This window comes from Dipodomys spectabilis, unplaced genomic scaffold, assembly GCF_019054845.1.
Source record: "Dipodomys spectabilis isolate Male_0828 unplaced genomic scaffold, ASM1905484v1 ptg000234l, whole genome shotgun sequence".
Classification (NCBI taxonomy): Eukaryota; Metazoa; Chordata; class Mammalia; order Rodentia; family Heteromyidae; genus Dipodomys; species Dipodomys spectabilis.
Genome location: NW_024870911.1, coordinates 7,404,790 through 7,426,000, shown reverse-complemented (window position 1 = coordinate 7,426,000; position 21,211 = coordinate 7,404,790). Strand labels below are relative to the sequence as shown.

At 36.5% G+C, this 21,211-nt stretch overlaps 1 protein-coding gene across 1 annotated transcript in view; it reads right to left on the bottom strand.

The window, feature by feature from the left end:
- Window positions 1-9,082, bottom strand: part of Tspan8 (tetraspanin 8) — a 31,057-nt gene extending 21,975 nt beyond the window's left edge. Inside the window, exon 1 of the mRNA XM_042699027.1 lies at window positions 8,642-9,082. Within this exon, the coding sequence (XP_042554961.1) occupies window positions 8,642-8,701 (60 nt within the window). The 5' untranslated portion in view covers window positions 8,702-9,082. The remainder of the gene's footprint in view (window positions 1-8,641) is intronic.
- Window positions 9,083-21,211: the final 12,129 nt, after the last annotated feature.

Here is a 21,211-nt window from a genome sequence, read left to right as displayed (position 1 = left end):
TTTATTGATAAATTGGTGAGGGAATGTTTATGTCAAATAATAATGAGATCCTCTGGGATTTTTTTCCCCTTAATTTTATACCAACTGAATATTTTTGTTTGGCATTTGATTTTCTCCCTGACATTGTCTTTTTTTGGGGGGGGGTCCGGTCGTGGAGACTGAATTCTGGGCCTGGGCACTGTCCCTCAGCTCTTCAGCTCAAGGCTAGCCCTCTACCACTTGAGCCATAGCGCCACTTCCGGCTTTTTTCTTTTTGCTTATGTCGTGCTGAGGAATCGAACCCAGGACCTCAGGCATGCAAGGCAAGTGCTCTACCACTGAGCCACCTTCCTAGTCCTGACATTTTCTTTTCCTTCTCTTTTCACAAATAAATTTAAACTTATTAAAAGCTGCCCTTACTTTTAGTTTTAAGTAAAAATTACATTAATTATCCTGGTAGGTGTAGTGATTATCATTCTTATTTGGTATTTATTAAACTGTCAAAGAGAAAACTTAATACTTAGAGAGTAAGAGTAGGATATTCTGTGAAACTTTAACTATTTGTATGTAACTATTTCAGTTTTCCACTGTTTTAGAAATTTAATCATACATAAATCTTATAAAATCTACCATATTTGCCCCTAAAATGAAAACTTTTAATCTTCCCACGACTGAACATTATCTATAAACATAAACTGAAAAGCTAGAGTGCTCATTTATTTCAGAAACTGGGAATATCTTTTCCAACTTCAATCTTCACAATGAGACAAAATTATTTTACAGATCCTTACATGAATATCTTTTCCAACTTCAATCTTCACAATGAGACAAAATTATTTTACAGATCCTTACATGAACTGTCTTTTCCATCTCAATTTCTCTATTTTTTTTCAAACATTTTGAAAATGAACAGAAGTGAATGTTTAAAATATATCATTCTTGTCTTACTAAAGAAAATCTTATATAAAGGTCATAGTCTTAACATCGTGAAATCAGTTTAAAAAGTGTTGACCAGTGTTACAAGTACAGTTTTCTCTCAAGAGTGATCTTTCTAGAATCACGATTAGCACTAAATTGTTTTATCCCCATTGTCTGAAGATAGACTAGCATATTGGTTCTCTGAGCTCTTCCACCAGTTTGGCTTTAAGGGTTGGTCCTCAAACTTTTTACACTAGAAGTGGAAATTCAGAAGAAATATGATGCTGTGTTCTACTGCATTATGACAAGATTATGAAAGGAATGAGGTTCATATGTTTGTCCTCCAGGCCTTCAGTGAGTGGACACTGCAGAGCTGACTTCTGTTTTTCCTTTTCATTCTAGAGAATCAACGTGATTTTCATGCAGCCCTCATGGGCAGCCTTCCTCAGATGCAATTAGGATGCAATTAGTCTGAACCAGCATTCTGAGAAATTAGGTAATATTGGGTATTTATTCATGTGGTATGTGGTGGAATTGGGTCCCTAAAAGTTCTTACATACAAGTCCTAAATTCCAATTTGACTAATTTTGATGATGGGGTTTTTAGGAGATAATAAAATGAGGTCTTCAGGAAATCCAATAGTATTTGTGCCTTTTAAGAGACATAGATCTGTCTCTGCTTTCTTTAACATAACCAAGAAAGGGCCATGTCAGATTTTATAAGATGGCCAGAAGGATGACTTGTACCAGAAACTCAATTGACCAGCTGCCTGCTCTTCAGTTTTTTTCCCCTTCAAAACTGTAGTAGTTAGTAGTAGTAGCAGCAGTAGTAGTAGTAGCAACAATAACAACATCAGCAACAATAATTTTGTAGTTTAAACGACCCACTCTATAGGATTTTCTTCTTTTTTTATTGTGAAAATATTGTACAGAAGGGTTACAATTACATGGGCAAGATAATGAGTACATTTCTTAGCAAGCATCGTTGCCTCCTCCTTTGTTTCCCCTTCCCATCCCTTCCCATCTCCTACCCACCCCCCCCACCCCCAGGCCAAAGTTGTAAAGTTCATTTTCGACATAACAACTTGTACATCTCATTGTTGCAATGGGTCCACCTGTATTACTATTTAAATGATTTATTTTCTTATCAAGCATTGTTGCCTCCTCCTTTGTTTCCCCTTCCCATCCCTTCCCATCCCTTCCCATCTCCACCACCTCCCCCAGGATTTTCTTCTTATGGTAGCCCAACCAGATTAATATAGAGCAGAAGATGAAAATAATAAAGTGTGAGAAGAAAATGGAAAGACTATCCAGAATATAGATCAACAATAAAATGCTAATTTGTCCTCATCTCTGTTAATATGTTTTTAATCATCCCTGCTCCTTCCTTCCCAGCTTTGTCTTTTTTTGTATGATTGTCAACTATATTGAGAAAGTACTGAAAATGAAAGAAAATTAATAATTCCATGCCAGTAGCAAGAGTGGGTAGTGAGCCATATTATTATTAGTCCAAATGAGCCAAGAGATAAGAAAGCCCTTGACCTTATTTCCATGGCAAACTTAATGAGAAACCATTAAAGTGCTGTTGGGGTGGCAGGCCTGTTTCTCAACTGTATATAACAGCAAGGAGACTAAAAGGTCACTGGGGTTTTGGAGGGCTCAAACATTTCTTTGTCAGAGCACAGATCCCAAATGAATGATGGTTATTGCACGAGTGTTAAATATATAATACGTGTATCTTTATGGCTGTCTTCATGTGCATTTCCAAATCTACTAAGTAAACAAAACATCCAGAACACTGCTATAAAGTCCAATTTTAAACAATTCTAAATTTTGGTGCAAAAATCTATTTCTTTCTGACACAAATAGGGCCTAAGTAATCACTAAAATTTATGTTCTTTTAGAATATATGAAGAGAGGTACATGATCAGCACTTTATCTGTTCTCTTATATCCTGTGAATTCTAACATGATGTAAGTTAAGGTATTTTCTTACCAGGTTGTTTTGAAGGCACAAATTTCATATAAGTACAGCATTGTATTTAAAGAACCCAGGGCAAGAAAACAAATAATAGCACACAACCATATGTTTCAAACTATAACTTAAGATCATAAGCTCAGGGAACAAAATGTGTCCTAACATCCTCCTTTAACAAAGACATATGCTTAATGGCCTGAAGAACAAGGTTTGACTTAAAATTTTCAGGATCCTTGGATTTCCCTACCAGAAAAAGTGGTCAGGGAAGAGTCAATCCCAGGCCCATTTCACACTTCAGCTTAGGAATGAATGTAGGTAGCTCAGCCTATAAACCCACAATAAGTTTGCAACACTCTCTCTCGTTCCTATAATACAGCTCCCCAAATATATCCCTGGAAACAAGCTCATATAGTCCTTGGAAATAGGTCTGAGGCTATCTGTGGAGAGATTCAGGATCTCAAATGTCCAAAGTAGAGGCCAGCCTTAGGGTAGGCATATTGTCTCTGTTCCACAGATTCCTTGTATCGTGAGGAGAGAGGAGGGTCAGAGTAACAGTAAAATTGTATTTAATTTTAGAAGTCCATCATGTATAAAATATTACACAAGATTTTGATACTACTAAATCAAAAAGCAAGATAACGGTTGGAATCAGGTAAATAATACTCACTGGATTGTTGTTTTAAGTCCTTGGTTATATAGGCTTTCATAACATGCCTTAGCTTATCTCCATCACTGACCCTTCCAGGTTAAATTGTCATCCTTATTTTGCAAATGCAGAAAGTTAGGCCCAGAAAAGTCAATGGCCATAATCAAGGTCACAATAAGTAGATTTCGGATTTGGGTCTCAGATGGTGTGAATTAACTTTTTCCCATTCCAACTCATTTATGGTAGTAGAAGAATCTTTTCCTTATCATAACTTTTGCTATCCTATTTATTCCTGTTTCAAAATGTATCACTGATCACTGTATTTACCACTATGTAGAGTAGTGCTATATTTTTATCTCATTAAAATGTGTGTACAATGTCTATTGAAATACTTTTCTTAAGTATGGGATGAAGAAGCAAATGTTTAATCTGAGCTCTCAATCACTGTAATTGTCTTAGTTCAACTAGTGTTAATTATATATGGCAGTCAACATTGTATTTACAAAGTTTACTCCTTTCTATCTTTGTCTTGGGGCATTTCATCAACTGAGAAAGTGAAATATAACTATGCCCTATTGTTTTTCCCATCCCCATGTCCTATTATCTTTCTTGTACCCCTTCCTCTGAATTAGGTCTGCAATCATTTCATTGCAGTCTATCAAAGCTAGAGGCACAAACGACCACTAAGATGCAATGGTGACCATGAAAACATTGGCTTCTAGACGTACTCCATGTTCTAATTACCTTCTCCTCTCTTCAAGCTTCCTCCTGCATGGATTTCCTTCACTTGCTAATACAGCTGGCTTTCTGAACTACTTGGCTGCTTCTCACCTTGCCTCATGAGAGACTGGTAATACATACTAGCTCACTTTGCTTTTCCTCGTTAACAGCTGACCTCTCCACAGAAATGGAAGGACAAACGGTGAACAAATACATCAATGGTACTCACTGGAAACTATGTTGAAAATGAACTATATAACTTGTGGGTGGGCATGGGAGGGAAAATTTGGGAGTGCAAGGAAAGGGGTAACAATGTCCAACAATAAATGTACTCTTCTTATGTCACGGTAACCCCTCTGTACATCACCTCTATACTAACATTAAAAAACAAATTTTTATAAATAAAAATGGCCATTATTACACTGCATCTACCAGCTGCAGGCCCCAGGTTCCATGTTTATTCAAGCCCCTGTGAAACTCTACGCATCTGTAATACTCCCAGACATAACCTAGCTAAGAGATGCAGAAGTAACAGAGCATGTTTTATCTGTTTTTGACATAAATCTCAGGGAAATAAGGTTTTACCTACAACTTTTCAATAGAACTTTGAATTTTCTAATTTGTAGAAACCTCCAGCATGAATAGTTTTCAGTTCACAATTTCCCCTGCAGTTAGTAATTCTAACAAATGGAAATCATGACCTATTTGTGTGGCCTGTCTCAAGGTCTCTCCCAAAGGAAACTGGTAACTTTTGACTAAATGATCGTATCTTAGAGATATTTCAACATCTGGATCTACTTTATAAAAGCTTAGTTTCACAAGTTATACCCAGAAAAAAAATGCAATTGAAAACATAGCTACAAGGAAACCACATCAGTGGGACCGTTAAAATTTTACTAAGGTAAACATTAGGAATGTGACAAATTGCTAATTTCCTATGAAGGATCATAAAATTCCAGCTGAGAGCTCTGGGTGAGGGGAGATGGGAGAAGATAAATAAGAGCATTCCCTAGCCAGAAACTCCTATTGCTTAGACTTTTACTTAAAACATAGATGTCATGTATTGCCTTAGAAGTTATCATTAGCCTTTAAAACCACTGCTCTCACTGAAACTTCCTTTCAAGATCTGGTCTACAGAAATCATAATCCCACGATAGTGATGGGAAAACTTACAGGTGTTTAGCACTATCTAACTGAAATCGCCACACCAGAAAGATTTTGTGTTATGAGATAAGCAAAGAGATGATAATAACCATTAAATTCTCAGAGTTTCCCAGGAAAGCAGTGATAATGTCAGGGTGCAGCTTGATAGAGATCTTTCAGCTGACCTTGAACTCTAATATTAAATAGATAATCCTGACTCCGAGTAGGAATGAAGTATGTATGCTAATATGTATTACCTTTTATGAAATATGCTATGTGTGATATATGTACATATGTGTCCCTTTTTATACACACACAAAGTCAATAGTAATGAAACAATACATCAGTACTTGAGAATTTTCTCCTTATTGAAAGTGTCCCAGATAATAAATGAAGAAAAATTGATAGAACTAAAATATCACTTGTTCAAACTCTTAAATAAACTAAAAATGGATAACAATCTCTCAATGGAGTATAATCTCCCAAAGAAGTGATACATCAAGAAACTCCTAATGGAATAATATAACTTATGAAGTAGCTGTGCCAAAAAAGATAAAAATCTTAAATCTACTACTACTACTAACATATGCAACTACTAACATATAGAGAATATAGGAGAACATGTTCTTTTTCAGGGGGATTTTTAAAATTGTTATTATAAAGGTGATGTACCCGAGGGGTTGTCCTTTTGTAAGTCAGACCATGAGTATATTTCCTTAGGACAATGTCACCTCTTCCTTTGTTCTCTCTCAGTTTTTCCCTCTTGTCTCCGCCCACAAGTTTAGTTCATTTTTAACATAGTTCTTACTGAATTCCACTGCTGCATATGTTCACCCCATATCCCTCCATTGGAACATGTTCATTTATATCTTGGTTGTGTAAATAAAAAAATTCAGACCATAGAAAATGTGCACACCACTGTGAAAAATTTCAAGGGGAGGGGAAGATGAAGTTAGAGTGAACATTTATAAATTAAAATTGACGCAAAATGAACCCCAAGATAAGGACTCAAATGTTTTTTTCTTGCTTGCGATTGTTTCTAACATATTTATAAGATATTTCTTTGTTGCTTTGTATGTCCCTCCCCCACAGTATAACCCCTGCTTTCACTAAATTTGATGTTGGTATAATTTGTGGAGGGGAAGGGAAAAAACAAATTGTTTAAATAGGGATACAGGTGGATCCATCGCAACAATGAGATGTGCAAATTGTTATGTCGAAAAATGAACTTTATGAATTTGGCGCGGGGAGAGGGGGGAGGAGAAAGGGAAGGGGGGAGGCATGGCGGGAGAGGGGAGGGGAGGAAGAGATAGGAAGGGATGGGAAGGGGAAACAAAGGAGGAGGCAACAATGCTTGATAAGAAGTGCACTCATTACCTTGCCCATGTAATTACAACCCCTCTGTAAGGTATTTTCACAATTTAAAAGAAAATCGTGAAAAAATAAATAAATGAAAATAAAATAAAATTGACATATTGACATATTGATTTATCAATCAATAACAGTATGTGGACCATTTTTGGATCTCACTTCAAAGGGGAACATTTACAAGGCACTTTCAAATGGATACTTACACCTTGGATGGTTATTTCATAATTGAGTAAGGAATCTTTTTTTTTTTAATGTGATACTAAGGTTTGGAGATTTAGCTCAGTGGAAGAGCACTTATCTAGCAAATGTAAGACCCTGAGTTCAGTCTTCAGCTCTGAAAAAAAATGTGATGCTGATGCTATAATTACAGTTTTGAAAAATATTTTACCTTTCAAAGATATGTACTAAAATGTTTTCAGATTAAATGATATATCTGAGATTTGCTTCAAGATTATATAGGGTTGGGAAATGAATGGAAGTTTTGGTAGAGAAAGATTGACCATGACTGTGAGGGTTGAGTGATCAAGTGAATTGCCTAACTCTGTCTTCTTTTGTGTTCGTGTTTGCTAGAAGTACTGTATAATAATAAAAAATACACATTTCTTTATATTCTGTATCCAATGTTTTAAATATTTCAAAGAAAGAAATGTATCAGGACTGTTTAAAAATAAGTATATATTCTAGAGTTTTATCTACCATTTTCAAAAATGGCCCATTTTTGGGTAACAGAGCAAGTATAAAGAATAAGCTTTATTATTTATTTATCTTTTTATTTATTTAACTTAACAATATATCATTTGTATTTATTATTATTCAATGTAAAATTAATTTTCTACAATAAAACTATATGTGTGTCATTAAGTTTAATTAAGTCCACTATTAGTCTAGTAGGACAAAAATTTACCAACATATAGATACCAGCTATATATCAAGTTTCAAAAACAAAACAAGGATTCTTTTTTCTTTATAGTGCATAAGTTACTTTCTAATCCAGAACACAAAATATTGTTTTTTAATCTAGACATTTTTGAGCTACTTCTACTTTGTTTCCTTCCCCCACCCCCACCCCAATATCGGGCCTTGTGCTTGCTAGGCAAGCACTCTTACCACTTGAACCACACCCTCAATCCTTGTACAGTCCTTAATTGCACAACATATGCTAAGAAGGATAAGTGTGGTTTTTCCAATATCTAATCCTGCACTTCTCACACCTTGTTTTTCCATTTTCAGCATTAGATGCCACTTCCCATTTATTGGCTATGTCTGCATCAATGAGTTTTTAAGAGAAATATAAGATGCTAAATACAAACCCTCTTGATTACAACTGGGTTAATGACACCTCAAAATACTGACTAGAAAATGTCAGCACAGACCCTCTAGTTTAATCTTCTTCTAATTAAATAATCAAGCTTGTTGTGACCCCTTGTTTTTAGGTGGATGGTGGTTCTGAAAACAATCCTCTTGTTGCCATCCCACAAACCAACAGTCACCTGTTCTAAACTGATATGAAAAGGAATCAGCCAAGGGCCAGACTGCTTTTCCCCCAGATCTCTTAAACAGAGAACCCCCCTGGTTGATACACAACTAAGAATGATTGTCCTTCAATCAAAGGATATGTTTTCCTCTCCATGATTGATTTTGCCACAATATCAAAACATTTAGCAAATGTTTATCCTCACTGATCCTGAAGTACACTTTTTTGAGTCTCTGCCTTATTTTCAATTACTGAAATAACCAGAGAGAACAAACAAATCCAAAAAGGTAAGTGGCTAGTACATTTCCTCCACACCCTATTTCTCTAGTATAGTCTGTTCTTCTTTAGGATATTTATATCAAGATCTCTTTTCTTGCACAAAATTGATCATTAAAAGAAAAAAAAATCACTTACCCAGAACAAGAAGTTGAAGATAAACATAGAATATTTTATACAGCCACTCACACCTGCCATTTCCGAAAAGTACCAGGAGTCTAGATGCCTTCAATGTAAACTATTCGTTACAGGTTTGTCCTGCAAATAAGCCCCGGGAGTAATTTTCCTGCACAGATTCGGAGCAGAAATAGAAAGTAAAAAGGTAGACAGGAAACTAAAGAAGCAAAGAAAAAAAAAAAACAGTTATTGAAGTAGATAAAAATTTAACCCACACATTTAAATATCATAAAAGCTATCTTCAGGCAAGTACGTTGTTTTGCTTCTCATGGCTCCTAGGGCACTGGGCCAGGATATTTATGATCCGTTCTCAAAACCTGCCTCCTCTAAAGTAAACAGATATCAAGTTAAGGGAGTGGCTGGAGTGGCGCTGGGACCTAGGGGAGAATGGCACAGGGAGATTGGTGGTTGGACTTCAGAAACCACAGCCTGACTTTCCTGCCCTCTGTTTCCACGTAGGAAAATAAGGTTGTTTCACTCTGGGGTACAGGAGCATGGTGTCTATAGTTTTGCATTGCCTTTTATCAAGAATACTAAATTTCTGAATTCAATAAAGTGCACTTAAAAATCCGTAAAACCCTGAGGCTTAGACACAGACTCCTTTTATCATTAACCTCAGAACAGTAAAACAACAATTACATGTACCTGCCTTCCAAAGCTTTGGGGGTTATTTTTGTTAGACAAATTTTTTTCTTTCAAAACAATTGCATAAAGCTCCCAGGGTTGTGGAAGGTAGCCGGTTGTGGAAGGGAGAGGCAGCCTTGCCTATCAAGGTAAGATCATTTTGTTTTTAATCTTGATTTCTTTATGAGGGGAATTTTTTTTCCCCAGGAAGTCCCTCTGACTATCCCCATTGTCTTCCTTTTATAATGAGTTCCTTTTATGATAGCTTGGTTTGTTTTTAGGGAGGATACTCTATTTCCCTTGTTCTGATAGCTTATGTGTAGCAATAGCTCCAATCCACTAATTGTTTCTGGATTCTGGGTAGTTTTGGAAATAGGAAGGTCATCATGGGTCCAAGATCATAGACTGGACAATTTATTTCTTGTGCTAGTGGAAGCCAGCTATCCCCAGGGAAAAGCAAAAATGCTCTGAGCAGGAAGTACGGGCTGCTTTGGGTAAACAACCTGGGTCATTCCTCTTTCCATATTTTGCTTTTCTCAAAAGGAACTCCTCTGCCCTTAAACAAAGAGCCATATTCTTCAAAGGTTGTTTAGAAAGCAATTTAAAAAAATAATTAAAAAAAAGCTTTGTTAAATTCTGGATAACAAGCATAGACTTCTCCAAAAGAATATTTTTCTAATTTTTTGTTGATATACTATCTTACTCCCTAACTATGTATTTAATGTGTTATTGGTAATAACATTTGGTGTTAAAGAGCAAGTGTAGAATTATTTCCAAAAATAATGACTTCATGCTTAAATCATCAGTAACATGAACAGTATTGTATGCTATTTCATCTAGAAAACAAATAATTTCACAACTTTCTTCTAAAGTACTATGGTATACATAATAATTCATGGCTTGAGGCTTAGACTGTATAACAAACCAAATAGATTCATGGGTCCCTCAAATGATTATTTGTCCTACCTAAATAAAGTGAAAAGATATGTAGATTTTAATGCTGCTCTCTTGACAAAGATGTAGAGTCTTTATTTCCTTTCTATTTGGAATAGGTTTTCTGGTGGATCCTGAATCTCCTTAAAAACAAAAAAGGATAGTCTTCAATTATATCATTGTTTAACTCTGAAACTCAGGCAATGGATATGTTTTTACAGGAAAATGAGTGGATGCCATAGAACTCCTAGTCCAGTCTGAAGTTAAAATGACACAGCTCATCTCTCTAATTTCCTTTCCCACTAAATGTTAAAAAAAATCACAATACATGTCCAAGCTAAATACTGTCCTGTCTGTTCGCCTGTATTTTCTCTCTCACTTGCTACACATTACTCCTTACCCAAGCCTATCCACTCCCTAATTTCCTTCATCATCATTTCGTTCACCTTATCTTTGGCTATCGTTGTTTTTTTTTTAATTCAGCTCTTTGCTTTTAGTAGACTCACAGATTCATTTTCCTGTCACTCTCTTCTCCCAGCTGGGGCCCCACTAGAAATGAAGTCACAAGATTATCAGATGAGCAGATGAGTATTCTGCCCACCGGCCTCAACTACCAGTTGAGTTATGAAGTCTGAGTCATTTACCACCTGAGATCTTAAAGACGTGTCATAATTACCAATGGTGGGGTTGGGCTGGGCTGGAAGTGTCAGTAATAAATCTTTAGACTCAGTGAAAGACCAGGTCAGCAGGAGAGAGAGTGGAAACAACAACTACAACTGAGGAAAGAACAGAGAGAAAGTCTCAATAAATTTTAAGTTTCCCTGCTGCTGCCATCGTGCCAAATTGAGTGACGCACAGTGAAAGCATATGACAAAGCAGGACATGGATTCAGATCTGATTAATGGTGAAGGTTCTCCCTGAGGTCATTATCATTGAATTAAGTTTCAAGCAGAGTGGGGATGCTGGCAGGGAGAAAACAAAGAGATTCTTACTGCTCAGGGACCAGGAATGGCCATGTATAGAACCATGAGATGCCCTAGATGAGATACGGCATTTTCTCTAGATCATCGAGCAATCCAGACCTGAATCTGAGACTTGTTAAGGTCTGACTGTGTACTCTAAAGTTCATATGTTAGAAACTTAACTCCCAATACAGTGGTGCTGAGCAGTGAGATCTTTAGGTTAGGCAGACTTGGCAAATCCACAGAAAGTGGATTTGTTGTAAAAGTAAGTAAGTACATTTACTTCTCATATGCTCTCTCTCTCTTTCTCTTTCTGTCATGAACACACCTACATACATACAAGCACACATACACACATACATGAATACTGTCCTGCCCTTCAGTTTTCTGCCATGGGATGATGGAGCCAGAATTCCCTCACCAGACTGAATCCCTGTGACCTTGAATTTTCTAGCCTCTAGTACTGTGAGACATAAATCTCTGCTCTTTATACATTGCATATTCTCAGGTATTTCGTTGCAACAGTATAAAGCAGATTAAGATAGAACTTGATCCAGAAAGCACAACTAGATGAGTAGTTCATATTTTTATAAGGCATTACCTTCCTCTGTGTAAGATATACTCAAAAATCCATTCAATAGACTACATGCCACATGCCAAGCACTTTACAGGTGTCAGAAACACAATAGCAATGTAAAAAAACAAGGAAAAAAACTTCCATGCCGCTTATAATGAAGACGTAATTTTTTTTCTCTGTTTGCTTCTAAATCTCACAACATAAACTCAATGGAATAGCAAAATAATAATAATAATAAAGTAAATCTTCTGTTGAACTGGAAAGATTCTTTTCTTTCTCACATACTCTATTTTCATTCCCACTCTATATTACTTATATGGTTTATCATTAGAATACACCCAACAAACCACCTAGAGTAAAAAAAAATAACTGTTGAAAACATTGTCTCCCTAAAAAGAATGTACCAGAAATCAAGCTTTCACAAAAGATACCTTTGGGTAATGAATTCAGTAAGTGGCGTAGTGAATGTGTTGCCAAGTTCTGACAAGCAGTTGAGCTAGAATCATCGCAGAGATCCAGTAGCCAAATCCTCCAGAGAAAACAATCAGGGCTTTTAGCATTCTTACCCTAAAGATTGCTGTGACTCGTCACCAGGGTCTTCTCAAGAGGGCCTTCTCTGTGCTCTACTGAGTCCCTTCTCCCTCTGCCATCAGTCTATCTCCAGATGCAAAATATGATTATTTACTAGGTTTCCATTTCCCAGACAATTGCAATTCAATCCTATTATGATCACAGTTTAATTTCATTTTAGGTACTTTTAAAATTCCTCAGTTGCACATGATTGACCTCTTAGTTTATTCTTATAGATTTACTAGCTGTTCTCTCAAAGGAAATCTTATTTTCTTTCTCTCCAAATTGGGATGCATGCGCATGTAGACTACAATACTCAGCAAGAGAAGGGAGGATACAAAACAGGGCTTTGTAATCATCAGCCTGGGATCATTGAACAAGTCTTTCTATTAAATATTTGCCTGATTGTTTGCTTTAAAATGTAAAGTTTAAGTGCCAACCTGGCTTCTGTGAGTGTAATGAATTGGTCCTTTGTTTAGTGAGTTCACAGGTACACATTTGCCTCTAAATTAGATTAGGTCTTGAGTTAATAATGAAAAGATAAGCCCATGGAGGACACCAACCTAGAATTTTAAAGTATGATAGTAATAACAACAACAATAAGAATAAGAATAATAAATAGAATAGGCTGAGACTTTCAATGCTTGTCTCAAACAGCAGCTTCTCAAACTGAAGGAGCCAACAAAAGGTTACCCTGAATTCAACACAGTCATGTCCCATAACTGGTCAGAAATAATCACGGACATTTTATTCATTATACAAATAAGGATCTCACAGGTAACTATTTCCAAATTAGAAAGATTTATGCAACACTGAGGGAAATCTCTTGTGTGGATATTTTCATTCCCAGGGAACAATAAAATAACAGGAAGTCATTGTAAAAAAGTCATTAATGGGGAAATCCCAAACCTCCATTTTATACCTTTATAGGGAACAAAAAATGTATACCAAAATACACTGAGGCAGAAAATAATTCCTGCTATGGTTTTATTGGATTTTTTCAAACCACAGAGGGTCTTATTTCAGGTTTTACTTGAGCCGTGAATACTGGATATTGTTTTTTTTCTGAATGTAGGAAAAAGAGGGAAGAAATGGGTACCTCAGGAAACCTGTGGATAAGTACCTAAACCAGACTTCCAAAAACAGGGATGGTGGCCTGGCTGCATTTTTCCCATCATCAGCCTTTACAAAGAATGGTCCACTCCAATTCAAGTACTCAAATAGAAGTCCATACTTGTAAGGATATAATATCTAACTCTTTCGGAATGGAATGCACCATTTCTTCTAGACCTCTCTTTTCATTCCTCTTTCTCATTTCTGATCAAACTATCAATATATCCTTCCATAACTTTCTTGGTAATTCTCTTACTTCTTAACAGTGTGGTTAATTCAGAAAGTGCCTCTCATGTCAGGAACTCAATTTTTTTTTTAATAAACTACTCTTGGGAGTCATCCAAGTGCCTGTGGGTAAAACAGTACTGGCGTTGTTTTGCTTTATACAGTCATGTTGATCTCTAATTTTGTCCAAATTAATCATTAAACCTTTAGAAAAACATTTCAAATGAGATGCCTCACTTCTGTGTCTCACATATTCTTTTATTTTATTCCTTACTTGTAGAAGGGACACAAATTGTCTCTACCTATCAATTCACTTATACCACATTCTTTCCTGAGGCTTCAGATAACCCAAACTCCCAGTGATCATTATTCTTCTTCCTCTTCACTTGCTTGAGTGTGAAGAGGAATTGCTAAACCAGATGAACTGGCCCAGCCAATGTCCTCCAAAAGGAATCTACAAATATAGGAATATATTCCAGAATTTCTATTTACCAGCACAGAAACTCTTACCTAAGAAATACCAGCCAGAAACATCCAGTGCCTGGAGAATCACTATACTTGCAGCTAATCCCTCAAGGAGGTTTCGGGGAGGGAAATGGTTCAATAAAGCAATACTGTGTGCCGTAAAAGACTGTATCACACCCTAGCTTTTAACCTTCTAATGGATTCCCATCACTATTAGAATAAATCCCAACCCACATAAAATGGGCTCTTGTCTTACCTTGCCAAGCCCCCCACCCCCCCTTACTCCCTCTCTCTCTTCCCCTTTCCCCCCTTTCTTGTTAGATTTGCCACCCAAATCTTCCCTGTCTGTAATCTTCTGCAGTCCTATGTATTTCATCTTGATTTGTCATTGTACTGCACAATTGTTAATCTTCCTCTTCTTCTGGGACTTGAACTTCAAGTGGTCTAATGGCATTTTCTCTATTGTTTACTGCCATATCTCCAGGCCTGAAATAAAGGAGGCAGATCAATAACTATATCGCAAGTGAATAATGAAATACAAAGTTACCTTAATATTCTTTTTTTTATTGTGAAAATACTGTACAGAGGGGTTACAATTACATGGGCAAGATAGAGTACATTTCTTATCAAGCATTGTAGCCTCTTCCTTTGTTTCCCCTTCCCATCCCATCCTCTCCTCCCCCCCCCCCACCCAACCCTCCTCCCCCCCACCAAAGTTGTAAAGTTCGTTTTTCAATATAACGACTTGTACCTCTCATTGTTGCAATGGGTCCGCCTGTATCCCTATTTGAACGATTTGTTTTTTCCCTTCCCCTCCACAAATTATAACAACATCAAATACAGTGAAAGCAGGAGTTATACTGTGGGGGAGGGACATACAAAGCAACAAAGAAATAATCTTATAAATGCTACCAGCACGACTATGTTTATTGCAGCCTTATTTACCATAGCTAAGATATGGAACCAACCCAGATGCCCCTCAGTAGATGAATGGATCAAGAAAATGTGGTATATATACACAATGGAATTCTATGCCTCCATCAGAAAGAATGACATTGCCCCATTTGTTAGGAGATAGAAAGACTTGGAAAAAATTACATTAAGTGAAGTAAGCCAGGCCCAAAGAAACATAGGTCCCATGGTTTCCCTTATTTGCAACAACTAGTATATGTCTGAGTCAAGCAGAAAAGGTCAGATAAGTTGATGTTAGGGAAATGAACCCTAAAAATAAGTATTGAAATTTTTTTTCTTTCATGCGATTGTTTCTAACACATTTATAAGGTTACCTTAATATTCTAATTAACTTTTAATAATAGTAAAGAACACGTTTGTGTTCACTACTGAATTCCGATTGTCTTAACAGAGCAAATGATTGACTATAATTAGCACTATGTGCTGGGATAGAGCATTGTAAGGGAAAACTAAGGTCTTTACTTCTTTCATGGACTATACATTTCATCAGCATGAAACACAGGAAATTATGGAAGAAGCCACCAGGAATCGGGATCTTATGTTACAAAGCACATGATGGAACCACTTCCTGTTAGAAAGAACTCTGAGGAAGAAGTGACTGGGTCCGCCTGATGAGAAGGCATGTACCATGTCAAGACATAGGGATAGGAACATTCCTGAAAGTCAGAGATAACAGCATGAAAACCTAAGTTTAGCACCATCTTGCTATACTGTAGGAGGACTCTCTAATTAGCATAAAAAAATTACAAAGAGGAGCTGGGAAGGTGGCTCAGTAGTAGAGTGCTTGCCTCCCATGCATGAGGCCCTGGGTTCAATTCCTCAGCACCACATAAGCAGAAAAAGCTGGAAGTGGGGCTGAGGCTCAAGTGGTAGAGTGTTGGTCTACAGCTGAAGAGCTGGGGGCAGCGCCCTGGCCCAGAGTTCAGGCCCCACAATCGACAAAAAAAAAAAAAGTTACAAAGAGTAGTGTGAGATGAAGTTAGAAGGTTGTTTTTGTTTTTTTTTTGGGGGGGGGGCGGGGAGGAGCAAACCCTGTAGTGTACTATAAGCCAGGAAAAAGAGAGTGAACTTATGAGTTATTGGGAAGCCAGTTGCAGTGGTTCAAGCATGTCATTTCAGCTCTTGAAGAGATTAGGAAGATCACAGTTTGAGGCCAAGCAAAAAGTTAGCAAGACCCCTTTCAACAAACAAGCTAGGCATGATAATAGTCTTCCTAAATGCATCAACAAGATATGGGAAATATTTTTCATGTGGATGATCATCAATAACCACTGAACTTCTGTTTTCATACTTCTCACTTTTCCAGAATGTTGTATAGTTGGAATTACAGAATATCAGACCTTCAGATTAGCTTTTTTCATTTAATGTGAGTTTAAGTTTCCACCATGTATCTTTGTGACTCAATAGCTCATTTCTTTTTAATGCTGAAAAATATTGTATCGTATGGATATGTCACAGTTGATCTGAGGCCATATTGATTTTTGAGGCCATCTTGATTTTTCTAAGTTTTTAAGTATGAATAAAATTATTATGAATATTCATGATAGAATTTTACTATGGACAAAGGTTTTCACTCATTTGATAAATATCAAAGAACACAAGAGCTACATTATATGGTAAGCGAATGTTAGACTATCTGCTAAGATGGCTATACTATTTTATATTCCTATCAGCAATAAAAAATGTTTTGTTGCTCTATTTGATATTGGGTATGTGTTTAGATTTTAGGGTTGCTTTACTGTGAAATCTAGCATACAGTGTCATGCATCTTTTCCTACGCTTAACTTGTCATATTTGTATCTCCTTTTGTGAGTGTTTTTTCAGATGCTTTAACAAGTTTTCAACTACATTTTTTTAATTGCTGAGCTTTAAGAGTTCTTGTACATTTAGAAACAAGTCCTTTATCAGATACATGTGTAAGCACAAAGGAATTTCTCCTCCTTCTCTAAAGGCTTAAGTTTGCTGATAATAAGCTAAGAAGTATAAAAAGGTACACAAATTTACTTAGTGTGCATATGTGCATGCTAGTCATACAAAATATTGAACCCAAAGAAGAATGAGATGGTTGAAACTCAAATGTTCTCTTCATCAGAATAAAATAAATGGGGAATGATCAAACATTCTTGAAGAGTTAGAATAAAAGCTTATAATGCTTGGTTCCAAAGTTGTATAGAAATATGTAGGGAACTTCTCCCAATAGAAACTTTCATCTCTCTCATTCCTGGTGAACTGCCAGAATAAATATTCCATTTTCATATATCTATTTACTTTTTAGGATGTTTGTAATAGTTCTCTATTACCTAAACAAAATATAAACTCCTTAGAAGTGCATCCAAGCTATTTAATGTCAATTTCCCAATATTCACTTCTAATTTAGTCATGTTTCATCCATATCAACTAATGTGAAGTGGGTGTTTTTTTTTTGCCTTTTTCCTGTTTAATGGCTTTGTCTTTATATTCTTTCCACTCACACTGCCTCAAACATTCTTCCCATATCAATGACTTCATTGATAGAATCAGATCTATTTGTTCAAATGTTAGGCCAAATTGTACTTCTTGCATGAAGTATTTTTCCAAACAGATTTCTTCCTGGTCCTGAACTCCTACAGCACTTTTCCTTCTATGTTAGTTAACTTCACGATGCTGAGACAAAATGCCTGGAAATAATCCACTTAAACAAATAAAGGGTTCACAGTTTCAAAGATTCACAGTCCATGATCAGCGGGCTCCTTTACTTGGGGCTATAGCAAGGCAGAACACTGTGGCAGGAAACGCAGGAGAAAGCAGAGCTGCTCACCTCATGGAAGCTAGAAGCAGAGAGAAAGACAGGGACAGAGAAGAGACAGAGACAGACAGGGAGAGGAAGGGGCAAGGGTCCTAATATTCTTGTCAAAAGCACATCCCAACTGTCCTAACTTCCTTCAACTAAGTCCCATCTTCTTAGTTTCTCTCCCCTCCCAGTAGTACCGCAGGCTAGTGTGCAAGTCCCCAGTATGTGACTTTGGAGAGACACATAGGATCCAAACCATAATACTACCCATAATATCACTTAAGCACTCTCTGTTGCACTTCATTGCCTGTGTGAATCTCTTTTCTCTGGCACACAATCAGCAAGGCCCTGTATTTCTTCCATATGTGTTTCTCATGACAAAAGCTATGTCTAACAAATACTGAGGAAATTAAAGAAAAAAGAAACGTCATGATTTTTAAGTTTTCCTAAGGAATTTCCAGCAGGTTAAAAAATGACTTTAAAAAAATCATCTTTTATCAACAAACAGCTCTTTTCCTACTCACCAATCTTTTGCATCATTACCATGGTTAGAGACCATTTTTTAGATCTTTAGATACTTCGGCACAAAAACCTACTGCTTTCTTTTATTAAACCTGCTGTGATATTGTAACCTAATGTGAAAGTAGCAAAGTAAAACCAAAGACTGCATTTTGGCTTGTCAACATCCCTCCTTTTTATCCCTTTTATCTGCAGGAAAATCCTTGTCCAACCTCCCCAACCCTTTGACATCCTTTGAATGCTTTCATGTTAGTATTGCTTGTCATGAAGTCACCTTGAACAATGAGCCCTCCCAAGAGGAGAGCAGGTTCTAATTAAGCTAACAGATAGCAGGGTGGAAACATTGTCTATGGAGATCAAACTAACACAATATTTTCAAGAAGGAACGCTTCCCAACTGTTTTTCCTGAAACAGTGACATGCAAGGAGCTCAGCTTGCAAAGGAGACAATTTGGCTCCATCAGAAAAGCTATGAGGTGAAGGGTGAAACAAAGGAGAGGATGAGCTGCCCAGAAAAGTATAAGCCAAGGGTCTTGGCAAAAGCATGAGCTTTGTCTTCCAGAGTCTGGTTGGAAAGTAACACTACTTCTTACCAGCTCAGAGAACTTTTCTTGGTTTAATAAATATTTAATGCCTCATAAAGTGCTTAGTATATAATAATCAATAGAGCAAATGTAATCTCAGCTTGGTGAATCTTACAGTCTAACAGGACATACATAAAAAAAAACAATGAATAAATTTGTACTTGCAAGTTATGATGGGAGCCATAAAGGGAAAATACAATACATCAAGAAAGTCATGAGTTGTAATAACTGTAGTCTATAAAACTTCTTGTCAAAGGCAATGTTTTACTTTGCTTGAGAGCTGTGTCTTACCTAAGAGTTAGTCATACAAGTAGTGTTGGGGAATAATTAACCAGGGAGTGTAAAGGTATTTTACCTCACCCACAAAATGGGTACTCTTAAAGAGAGTTTACATATGAAGTCATTGATAGGACTGATACTTGGTAAAATGCTTAGTAATCCATGACTCATGTTACTGCTATGGTTGTTTGACCTTATTCACATTGTAGCTAGCCTATGAAAAGCTCAGCATCATTGAACAATCATTTGACTAGATTCTTGCAAAATAACATCAGCATTTATATATTTACAGAAGGCAGGATATAGGATATTTAACTAAACTCTAAGAAAAAATTTCACAATGAACTCAGCTTCCTTTTCCTCTGTTAGCTTTGATTAATCTCTCATTTTGATTTCTGTATGGCAAAACCTTACTAATTCATGTTGATAATTAGGGATTTTACATTTGTTCTGTGAAACAAAAATGAATAATGTAATCAAAATATAAGAGGCAGAATGTTTAATTTAATTAATGAAAGCTGTTGTTTCTAAGAGCTTCAACCATAACACTTGCATACATTAATATGTTGATTAAAAATGACTTAAATTTTGTCATGAAAGAAAAGCAAGTAAGATTTCATTTTGTAATATGACCTTGTAAACTTGTATTTCTTTTCAAAGTTTGTCCTACATAAGTTTGGCTGCTAATTTAGGCTGATTCATTTCTTCAGTTAGTCCAAATTAGAGTTTTCTGTGTGGCCAGTCTGAAGTTGACCTGTATCCTTTAGAAAGTTTTGATAATTTATACTTTGCCATTTTCTAGAAAGTAGTGGACTTAGTGAAGGTAGACTCTTTCATGCTTAAATGATTTTTGTGATATTTGTAATTTGATAAAGATTGAAAGGGTGTTCAAGATGTACTTTTTCCTTCCTTTATTATTCTGCCAAATCTTCCTTTCTATAATCCTCAAGACTAATTCTCACTTATCTGATTCCATATGCCCAGAGCTCCATAAGGGCTCCATATGATTCTCTACATACATACTTAACAAAAAATATGTCTTTGTTCTCTGCCTCATGGGAAGAGAGGAATTGTTAGAAGAGCTGTGCAATTTTACATAGACACTGAAAAACTCAGATCTTCCATTAGACAGGAGCTCCCAAATTTGGCCTCAAATGACCAGTGTGTTTTCTAAATCTTGAATGATTGTAATCTGAGTTCTAGGTTTAGCCATTCACACCAATATGTCAAATAAAGAGATAAATACTGGTAAAAGTTACAGAAAGAAAATTTATTATATAACACAGGCCCACTTCAGGAAGAGGCAAAATCAGCACTTTAGTCCATTTTGGGGGTACAGACATGATCTTTAGGTTTAAAGACAGGGATATTTAGGGCAAAGGGAAAGAAGTATGTGTAAGTATAAAACAGTCTTGGTCACAGATGTAGTCCAAAGAATCATCATTTCCTGATCAGAAGACAGGTGTTGTTGATTATGAGCCAATTTTAACTGTTGTCACATAATGTTATGGGTCAGTCCTGTCCTTCCTGAATTCCAAAGTGGCTGCCAGGTAACTACAGAGAAAACAGTTCCAAGTGAAAACAAAATGGGGGCAGGAAGGCAAAGCTTGTATTGTGCTTTTAGTTATACATTGGACAATTGCAGGCCTAAATGAAGAATTGGTGCTTTTCAGCAAAAGCAGTTTCTAATTGCCTGTTATGTGATCATCTTATTGTCCTATAGGGAAAAATGTCTACACATTATCTCTAAACCTCGTCCTTTCCAAATGTCGAGGATCATCATTAGACGGGGCTTGGGCAATGTTAAAGGTATAACTTTTTTATTTTACTTTTATTTTTGAAGGTCATAGGGGCTGAACTCTAGGTTTGGGCACTATCCCTCAACTCTTCAGCTCAAGGCTAGTGCCCTACCACTTGAGCTACAGCGCCACTTCCAGCT